General features: G+C 42.4%; 1 protein-coding gene across 1 annotated transcript in view; it reads left to right on the forward strand.

Moving 5' to 3' along the window:
* Positions 1-10588, forward strand: part of nrn1la (neuritin 1-like a) — a 119148-nt gene extending 108560 nt beyond the window's left edge. The window contains exon 3 of the mRNA XM_039807493.1: positions 9318-10588. Within this exon, the coding sequence (XP_039663427.1) occupies positions 9318-9615 (298 nt within the window). The 3' untranslated portion in view covers positions 9616-10588. The remainder of the gene's footprint in view (positions 1-9317) is intronic.
* The last annotated feature ends 266 nt before the right edge of the window (positions 10589-10854 follow it).

Here is a 10854-nt window from a genome sequence, read left to right on the forward strand (position 1 = left end):
CTATGGAATCCCTTACTGGAGCCCCATGCAGGATTCCATTCAGGGTCTCCAAAAAGGCTGAATACTCCGACCTGATGTTTGTTGCATATGCACAAACAACAGTCAGAGTTTTCCCCCCCACAACCCGCAGCCATAGTGAGGGGACCCTCTTGTCCACCGGGGTAAACTCTCAGCGGGGGCTTGTGAGTATCCCCACACCCGCCCGGCACCTCACACCCTGGAGGTGCCACCCGGCTCCTTCCCCCAAAGAGAGGTGACGTTCCACGTCCCTATCTACAGTATCTATCAATATATCAATCTTAAATGTGTTCTGTCATTCTGCATTTACAAATCAAGTGAGTCCATGGAGTCCTGACCCCAAAGTTTAGAAACTCTGCTCTAATTGGTTATTTTCAGACATACTCTAGCACAATATACAAGGTATTAACTGTGTCACTGGAGAACATACTGTACCTATATAATGTCTTAAATTATTTATATATATTGTGCTGCTCTACTGTGTTTCACTCTTCTCTCTTCTCCTTAATTGCACTCCATTGCCTTCTTTAAAGGAGAATGCCGACCAATTTTTACATTAATCTTGATCGCTATAGCTATGCGAGTACTTCCGATAGAAAAACCCCCAACCTGGATCGGTCCTAGCAAACTGGAATTACTGTGCAATCCACAGACATCGTTTATCCCGTTTCCATGTAGTTACATTGTCACTGATATGGTCATAACCACTACAATGCTCAGTTACCTATTTTTGAGGGGGAAATAAACTAAACATTTTCGCCGCGAAGGCATGATCTGTCCTCTGGAGGACATTCCGGGCGCTCGGGGGATTTTTGTCGGTTGCGGGAGGCGAGGAAGGCGGGGACGAAGGACGCTTGCCTTCTACTCACCAACACCAGATCAATCACACACAAAATGGATGAGCTACAGATACACACGGAACTGCTTCGTGATGATTTTCACAAAAGCCTGGCTGAACCATGGATGTATTAAGATAACTGGATACAGTGTTCGGCGGGAAGCCCCCTACGTTCCAATGAGAGTGCTCAAAAGCGCATTAAGACAACATGGAGCTCGGCTTTACCGCATTCTTGGCCCATGACGTCACGGTGGACACGCGCACTAGAAACAATTTGTTTGTGTTGTCTTAGCAACCGGTAGCAACATGCTCGTTCATGAGCTTATCTCTCGTGTCTCTTACAAGTGGCGAACTCATGAACTCGCCATTTTCATTGTCTAAAATATTCACTAGCTAACGTTAAACATTGTGATTCCCGATCATTTATATGCTTAGCTAAATAAACAATAGATGTATTTAGCTAGACAACCAAGGAGATTTAATCATTATGTCGTGCTACTAGCTAGCTGGCTAGCTACTAGCTAGCGCTAGCAGTTAGCCTGCAGTTTCGTGAACAGAGCTCATCCATGGCTTCATCTCTCATCCACGTTACAAGCTTTACAGCATACAGCCCTCGGATGTATCATGAGAACCAAGGCCATGTAATCACTATGTCTGTAGTAACGTTATGTAGGCATGACCTTAATACAGCCATGCTAGCTAACCCTGATGTTAGCAACTAGCTAGCTAGCCGATAGCCCCGCCAGTTTGGGAAACACTAATGACGTTACATTCACGTAACAGGTTTTACAACATACATACATCCCTCGGATGTATCATAACTTCATAAGATAATACCATGGACGTATTAATAACACATGGTGAATTACAACCATTAGCTATATCCATTATTACAGCTAGCTACATGAGCTCGGGAGAACAGTCATGTGAGCGGACGTGCGCAGTCCCGTGGGTCTGCTCGCGTCCATTATGCGCGTTCATCATTTCAAATTTAATAATTATGGATTTGCTTCTAGTGAATGTTAAAAATGTTAAAAACGTAACATTTAAACAACGACCCTTTCAGTGTTCGGGCTGGTAGGTTGATATACCCCGAAACAAATTATCCGCTGAAATATAGACGTTTCTTTCGCCATGTAATGTCTATGTGAAAAGTCTTTCTGGGCCATGGGGTGCAGTACCACCGTTATCCGCTAAGCCCATGTTGGCATTTAGACTTAGCGCTCCTCCTGGGGGCTTGGCCTGAACACACTTATCACGGACGGCAGCTAACAGCTAGCAGCTAGCGGCTAGCAGCTAACAGGCCAAGCTACCCACAGGCAGGATCGAGACAGGGTAGGTGAATTTAAAAAATGTCTGAGTTGAAAACGCATCTTGTTGTCACATTAGGGCCCTGTTCATGTGGCAAAGACATATTAATTGCATTTTGTGTCTGTTTAGAGGCACAAAGGCACTCTAAAACTTGCCCCGACAACTGCTGTTTTAGCTCAGTGGAAGCTTGTACACGTAGCTGCAGGACCGATCCAGGTCAGGTTTTTTTCTATCGAAAGTACTCGCATAGCTATATCGATCAAGATTAATGTAAAAATTGTCCGGAATTCTTCTTTAATTTCCTGAAACAACTGTGCTAAGAAATATTGCCCTAGATGTCAATAAAATACATGTATCCCGTGACATAGAGCCATGAAAGTAAGTCAACATCCAGATGACCATACTGCTGTGATACATTATTTCTAAGCCAAAAAACAATGGTGGAAAAAGTTCAGCTGGGGTTTGGAGGTTTTCAGATGTCAGCAACAGCATTTTAGCAGCAGAGCAGACGTATTCTCAGGAGGTTTTATTATTGTGAAAGCAGTTGGTTGTCTGTCAGTGTCCTCGCTGTGTTTCTGCTGTCTCTGCACCACCTGTGACTTGAACAGACACGCATAAACACACACACACAGCAGGAACACACGCACAAACTCAGACCCATACACACCAAAAACTGCACCGCTGTACATGATGCCATCTCTTACTTTTTCTGGCTTTGTTCTGGCTCTTGCTGTTAGACACACTCTCAAACGCACAAACAAACACGCACACATACATTTACGTACACATGCAATGGCCAGATGCTGGCAGCCCCCACCCCCTCCCCTCCATCAGCTGCAACTCCCACAGCAGCAGGTAAGCAGCCGTCCTCCTCCAGCTGTCAGAGCTAGACCACTGGAGTGTTTTAGCCCTGGATACAGGCCAAACACACACACACACACACCCCCCACACACACACACACACACACACACACACACACACACACACACACACACACACACACAGAGTCATCAAGGGAGTCCCGGCCTGCAGTGGTAAAGGTTGCTGCTAATTTTATAAAGCTGCATGTGAGTGTGTTCATGACTGCCTCCCTCGCTTTGCTGTCACAAAATGCATTGAATAAGTGGCTGTGAAGAAATGATGTGTGTACAGTATGTGACAGCAAAGTGGGAAGATGTGTGCTGGGATCTGTCAGAGGGAGAGAGAAAGTATATGTGTGTGTCGGTGCTTGCATATCTGTAGGCTACTTGTACTATACAAATATCCTCAAAATGAAACTCAGTAGGCCTACAGATAAGAAAACATGTCACTTCTAACTTGTTTAAAGGATTTTTCGGTTTAGAGTTGTGATTCAGGAGTTCATTTTTTTGCTGACACAAAATTACATTTCAAGCGATTCCACTGTCGCAGACAAATTTCCAATATCAGAATGAAATCATGTCTTGCTAGAGTTGGGGGTGCACTCCCGTCGTCTCAATCATTTGGTGTAAGGTTTTCATAAAACTCAGTCCGAGTCAGTCTTTTTCCCATCATGACGTTCTGACAAAATCAAAAGTGTTTGATATTGTAGTAGTAAAAGTCTTGGGAGTGAAGTTAAATCATGTGAACATTGTCAACAACCAATGGGTGCACTCCCTCCAGCACCAAACAGGAAGCAGGGTAGAGCAGTGTTGTGTATGGTTGCTATGGCATCGCGCTATGGCAAGTTAAATGCTAAAGATGGAAAGTTGCCGATTTTCAACCCTTTTGAAGTGAGTCATCCAACAGGAGTTTAACCGTCATGTAAACGCGGACCTCTAGGTACTGCCGCCATTCATCTCCATGTACGGCAGAACAGAAAATGTAGAGTATTGTAGGCATTTGGTGAAAGTAACAGCTACACTTTGCCTTCAGGGCATCTCAAAGTAGGACTGCAACAACCCAATCATGATTTATCTTATTTTTCTGAATTAGAGTCTGGTGATCAATCCCTCTCCAACTATAGTAATAAATCAAAACTGATGAACTGCTCCTTTCAGAGGCAGCCGGCCTCACCAACAATACATTAGACCTTTGTTTCTCTCTATCTTTCCTTTGGTATGACGTATCCCACGCGCATCTATTTACCTTAGAACAACCACTGTGCAAAGCGGCTGTGTTTGCTGTGTAAATGGTTAAAGAAAAACTCAGAGCCAAACCTGAACTCCGATGACAAGTTTTATATTAGTTTCATTTCTGTTTATAGAGATAGAGCCAAGAAGCAGGCCCTTTGTCCTGTTTTTCTCATTCTTTTGACGTTGTGTGAATGCAGCGTATGTGACAGAGACAGCCAAAGTAATAAACACTGGTCTTGCTAACCAATGCTTTTTGTGCTGTAAGAAGGTAATCAGTGGAAAACATCTTTGAAAGTCGCAAACCTTTGACAAAGGAAACACATAGTAATGTTCGCTAATTAACTTGCTATATTCCTTTATTAATTGAACTATGTCTAGTTTTTTAAAATACTTTATTTCTGTAAATGTAATGTAAAAATAAAACAAAAAACTCATTCCTGATTCATTCCTCACTCAGTCCTTAGTAACTTCGTAACAAAACGTCTTAGGACTATTTTTAACCAAGTACAGTTGTGCTTAAGTTGACCTCTTCCCTGTATAACTAAAAAACCTTCACAGATGTATTGTAGTGTTACCAAAATGGTTACTCTTTAGATCTGTGATAATTGTGAAAACCAAAAAGACTAAAGCTACAGCTACATGTCCGAGGCAAAAAGTCAGCATCCTCACTGCTGTTCTTGTATTGCAGCGTAGGGTCAGTGAGTCCTAGTATTATAAGTATGATAAAAAGTTACAGTTTCTAAGCTATGATTGGATAATTGTTTAGTAAACAGTGGAATAAGCTAAACACATGGACCAACCTCTGTTCAGAATGATTTGAAATCTATCTTGTGCAAACAAAGTCTATATCCACGACATTCCACTTCTTGGATTGTTCCATTGCTGCCGAAAATTCCTCCGGATGTCACTCTACGCCAGATGTCCGTTAGGGTGGCAGTAGCTCAGTCTGTAGGGATTTGGGTTGGTAACGCTGGTTCAAATCCCCACACGGACCAAAGTATGGTGGTGGACTGGTAGCTGGAGAGGTGCCAGTTTATCTCCTGGGCACTGCCAAGGTGCTCTTGAGCAAGGCACCAAACCCCCAACTGCTCGGGGTGCCTTTCCATCGACAGCTGCAGCCCCCTCACTCTGACATCTCTCCATTAGTGCATGTGTGTGTATTTCAAGCCTGTGTGTAGTGTGTAATAACAACGGAAAACAACCTTGCAGAATTAATAACGTACAAATTATTATTATTTATTAGTATTACATTCCGTTTTCTTTCTGTTGTAATTTTAAACTCCGGTGGATTTATGAGGACTATGGTTAACTGCTGCTCAGATTTCTGCAGGGTAAATTGTTGATTGTTAGAATCAGAATCACAAAAGCTTTATTGCCAACACACACGAGGGATGTGTCTTGGTATCGTAAGTGCAAATCACATTAAAACATTAAAGCAACATGCACAAACACACCGAGTCGCCATATGCGGCGCCATCTCAACTCTCTCCTAACTCTCGACACGACCAAAACAACCTTTGTATGTACACGTTCCACCAAAATACGTTCCTTCCGAGGCTATTTTGGAGAGGCACCGGTGCTCCAATTGGCACTGCCCAAGACAATTGTGATTGATTTAAAGAAATGCCAGTAAACCAGAGCATGTTTTGTTCCAATCCCAGAATGCTGTGTGGACTAGCCAGACCCTCCTCCGCAGCGCTGTGGAGGAAGGTCTGGCAAGGCGAGACTAGCGTCAACACAAAGCAGTCCTTGGGTACTTCCCAAGTCTTTAAATTTCATCCATGTTACCTTTACTTGCTTCCCTTCCTCGCGTCTAAGACCGAGGAAGCATGGGAGAGACGCGAGGAAATTATGCAAGGAGAGAGGATACAAGGATATGTGTTTTAGAGGGATGATGAAGCGCCACGTGAATTTGTCAGCTGTATGGGCGGAGTTAGCAACGGCTTTCAGCTGCATGGCTTCCGGGAAGGCCGCTCTCATGGATTCTCGCTCATAGCTCCCAAGCGGGTTCCTCGGGGCAGGAATAAGAGCTTTGAGACGGCCTTCACAAAGGTTCAAAGACACTTCCTGACTTCCGCTTCAAGCGAGGAGATATCTTATAAGAAACTTGGGATGCACCTGTAGTATATGTAGAACAAAAATGACGCATGTCTTGTTCGCAGTGGCGGTTTTTGGCACGGGCGAACTGGGCAGCCGCCGGGGCGGCATTTTTTCATGTCACATGGGGGGCAGCACAAGAACTTAAAAAAAAATAAATAAATCCTCTGCGCCGCGAAGCTTTTTTCTGTTTTCTATCATTTCACTGTGTGGGGAATTGTCAGATCAGCGCCCCCAGCAGCTGCATGAGCCCTGCTTGCTGAGAGAGGTCAACACCCCCTACCTTCACAATGCAATGGACTAGTGCGTAACAGTGCGCCGCAGCGCGAAAGATAAATACAAAGTGACAGGAGAACTGGGAAGTACACAGAGACGGAGCAAGACCAACACAAGTCTAAACCTTTCTTTTATGTCAATGGTCTAAACGCCAAAATGAAACAAAGTTACCCAAGCGGCTCAAATAAAAGAAATAAGCGGAAAGACATTTGCATGCACAGTGAGGAGGAGACTTTAGGAGGAGAGGGACAGAGATGAGGGAGTGAGGCTACAACCTGCGGTAAGCACAACTCCCCTTAAAACACTTAACCCCTTGATAAAACTGAGTGGTGGACAAACTGTTGAGGATAACACTACAACAATAAAAAAGTAGGAATGCTTTACTGTACGATTGCATTAGTAGCGTAGGCTATATAAACGTTGCACATCATTCAAACGTTCTTAACGAGAATTGATGCTTTTGTATCTGCATTGGCAGACAAAAACTCATGATAGACCTCTTCAAATTAAAGCATAGGGCTTCTTGAAATTATATATATATATATATATATATATATATATATAGCTTGTTTTATGATTTATTAGGAGTATACCGTTTTAGTGTATTAATAAATGGTACTTTGTTGAAGTATTTAATATGTCAACTCTCACTGATTCTTGCTTACTCATTACATGGCGTTAGTAGTTTTAGGAGTACGAGTTGGTATACATATTCAGGGGAGCGCAAGGCCTGTACAGCTTTATCAATACTAGTTAAACAGTTGTACAATTTTATTCCCAACTTGTATATATTTTTAATTATTTGTTCTTATATTCTATCCTATTATTATTTCATGTATATTGTATCCTATTATTTCATTTATATTCTGTGTGTGCCGTGTGTCTGATATTGTGCTGCTGCAACACACTGGGTTTTCTGTTCTTAGTGCTATAGTGTAATAATGACCTTCTCTTTAGTGTGTTTTCACATTTGTGTGATGAAGGATTTGTGCTATTTCGAATATTTATTCTATATTGTGTCTTTTGGCAATGTTGGAGGTATAGATTGTGCACCTTAAAAATAAAATTGTGTGTGTGTGTGTGTGTGTGTGGGGGGGGGCACTCGGAGGGGGTCTTGCCCGGGGTGTCATTCAATGTAGAACCGCCCCTGCTTGTTCGCCTGGATGACATACACAGTGGGCCTCTGTTATGAAAGTGAGAAAGTGGCATGCTGTTCATATTATAACAAGTGTTTTGTGTTAAAGTACTTTACGTGTTTCGAGTCAAGCACATTTCGAACAGAGCTATCGGCTTCTGCTTTCTCCACCTGCCCTCCTTCTCTCTTCTTCTACTTAACACTCAGCCAGTATTTCCTCAGAGACAACTTAGCCAACACATTCATGATGAGAGGAAGAATTAGCAGCCAATTAAAGTCAGATAGACTCAGCTTTGGATGTGAAGCTTGAAGGTTATTGGAATAAAGTTGAATGCTGTGATTCACTGAAAAAAGATGTTTGTATCCAAAAGAGCTCTGTGTAAGACGACTTCCTTCTGTCTCCCCTTCATTATATTTCCTTCCTCCTCTTTACTCTTTCCTTTTCAAAATGTATTTCCCCTTATTGTTACTCTTCTCAGGTCTGAGTAAGTGTTTCAAATGGATGGTTATAACACATCGGTGGTTCAACAAACACCCAGTTCATGACAGCTTTTCCATTCCCTTAACTAATGAAGGTTTTTTCACGTTTTAGTCTAACCCACAGGGCAACCTTTGCTCCCAGAGAAGTGAAGATCAGCAGATGGTCTCTTGGCAACGGCAAAGAGAACTCAAGGGAGCAAACAAATAGATTGAATTGGATTTACTCAGTGAAAGGACGAATGTTTCACTGTCGCCATCGCATCGGCACCAGTTATTTTCAGAGCTGTCTGTTTAGAACTTCATTAGTTAAATACACTAGTCACATACTCATGTGTCTCTAGGAGATGTCAGTGTGCTTCATACTTAAGGTGTCAAATGTCAGGGCATCCAGGCCAAGTTGAAAATTCAAGAAAAACATGGCATGTCCCTCATTCAAGGTTGCTGTGTACATCGCTAATGAACAGCATGCTCGTTCAGAAAACAGCTATTAGTTTAATTCAAAATCCATCTACAACAGACATCGAGAATGGTTGCCTGGTATACACCTGGCTGGATCATATACCTCAGTCATCAGGTATCAATCATTTTCATTTAGGCCACAGACACAATGTCAGCGAACACTTTGTACTATGAATTCTTCAAGACAAGTAATAAGTTCAAGAATGGGAACATTTCCATTTTATATTTTATGTAAATAATATGGTCTGATTTGACCCTTTCTTTCTACGATCTTCACTGTCTCTCATTTGGACTCGGTCTTGACTTGGACTCAAACTTTGTTGGACTTGGTCTTGACTTGGACTTAAAGCTCTTTGGACTCGGTCTTGACTCTGTCTCGACTAGTTCTGGTCTTGGACTTGTCTTGGGCTCGACAAAGGTGGACTTAACTACAGCCCTGCTCGATACTATAGAGGCAATTCCTAAAAATATTTAATTATGTTTCCAGCACTAGTAAACAATAATTAAAAATGTAATTTCCCCTTTGCAGGATTAATAAAGTATGTCTTCTTGTGTGAAGGTGTCCTCCTGTCTCCTTATCTCTTTCTTACTCCTCTTCCTTTCTATCAGGTCGTGGGATGAGTTCCATGACTGTGCCAACGTGGCGATGGCCGGCTGTCCGGATGAAGCGGCAGCTGTCTGGGAATCTCTCCGTCAGGAATCCAAGAAGATGCAGTTCTCTGGAAACCTCTACGACATGTGCTCCAACCGCAACAACTACCCAGCGGCCTCAGTCTCCCCGCACGGCTCTCCCAACCAGGAAGAGATCAGCCAGGAGTCTCTAAGAGGGTGCGCTGACCATCTGGCAGGCTGCCTCCACCTTCTCATGCTCCTGTCTCCTCTGCTGCTGCTGTGGTTTTGGATATAGCTACCCCCAAAGAAACGGGACTGGTGTGAATAGATATAAACTTTTGTGTATTTTTTCTTCCACAAGTCCATAGACGTTCCAATGTTTTTTTCTCCCCGTCTGCTCTGCCAGGGGTTGAATATTTCTAAGTGCATGTTCAGAGGCCCGATAATGTATCTTTAAATTGCCTGTGCAGCATCATGCATATTCTTTGCATTTTAATTAGTCTCTCTGTTGGAAACGCACAAAATTCATACAGAGATGCTCAATCACTGTACAAACAGACCTGCAAACACATACATAGTTAATCAGATACATACAGCAGTCTCATGCCATCTGTCTTTATCCCCTTTCTCCTTACGTCTAGTTAGTATGAGCTTCCTGAGAGTAATAAAACAGACATAATAATAATAAATAATAACGTCCTTCTTGATAAACCTGAAAAACTAAGTGATGAGGAGGCCAGATGCCACAACCAGCTTAACTCATACTTGTATCAGCTTTATAGGATGAAGCATTTGATAGTTATGTAAACCTAACAAACCTGGCTTGCTCTTGTACCTACCTTGCAGTTTGACTCAAGTTCTGCAAGAAGTCTCCGGTTGGCTAACTTTTCATTTCTCATTCCCTTCTGGTCTCTGAATGCTGCCTAGGTTGAAGCCCCTGTTTATGTGACAAACAAGAAATGTGTTTGATGGAAATTAAAAAAAAAAGAAAAAAAGAAAAAGCAAGATGCTGCTCAAAAACACCGGTGCTGAACTGTTAAACACAGTTAAATAAAAAGACATTTTCAAAGTTCTTATTCCATTGCCCTGCCCTAATTGTTTGATTATCTTGCTGTCTGTCAAATATACCCTAATCATAACCGAAACCTAAAAATTTCATGTTTAGGGCCTTTCTATATAACCCCTCCCATCTTCACTTAAAGTGATGGTTCGGAGTAATTTCACCCTAGGGTCCTTTGCACCACAACCTCGAGCCAAACAACTCCCCAGAAGCTTTTTTCACCTGGATCGAACATTGGGAGAGTTAGCGTTATCAGCTGAATAGCTTAGCGCAGGGGCTAATGGATCCAACTGTATTTCGTAAGTTACCCAACTAATAATGCCCAAAATGATACCAAACTTCTAGTATAATTATACTACTAGTATAAATAGGTTATGTACTCATAAAACAACTTTAACTTCACTTTGCGTTAGTGTTAGCTTGTAGGTTGCCTACTAGTTAGCAGGAGTATCAGTGGATATCAGTTGGCAAAAG

The sequence above is a fragment of the Perca fluviatilis genome, chromosome 8 (assembly GCF_010015445.1).
Source record: "Perca fluviatilis chromosome 8, GENO_Pfluv_1.0, whole genome shotgun sequence".
Taxonomy (NCBI): domain Eukaryota; kingdom Metazoa; phylum Chordata; class Actinopteri; order Perciformes; family Percidae; genus Perca; species Perca fluviatilis.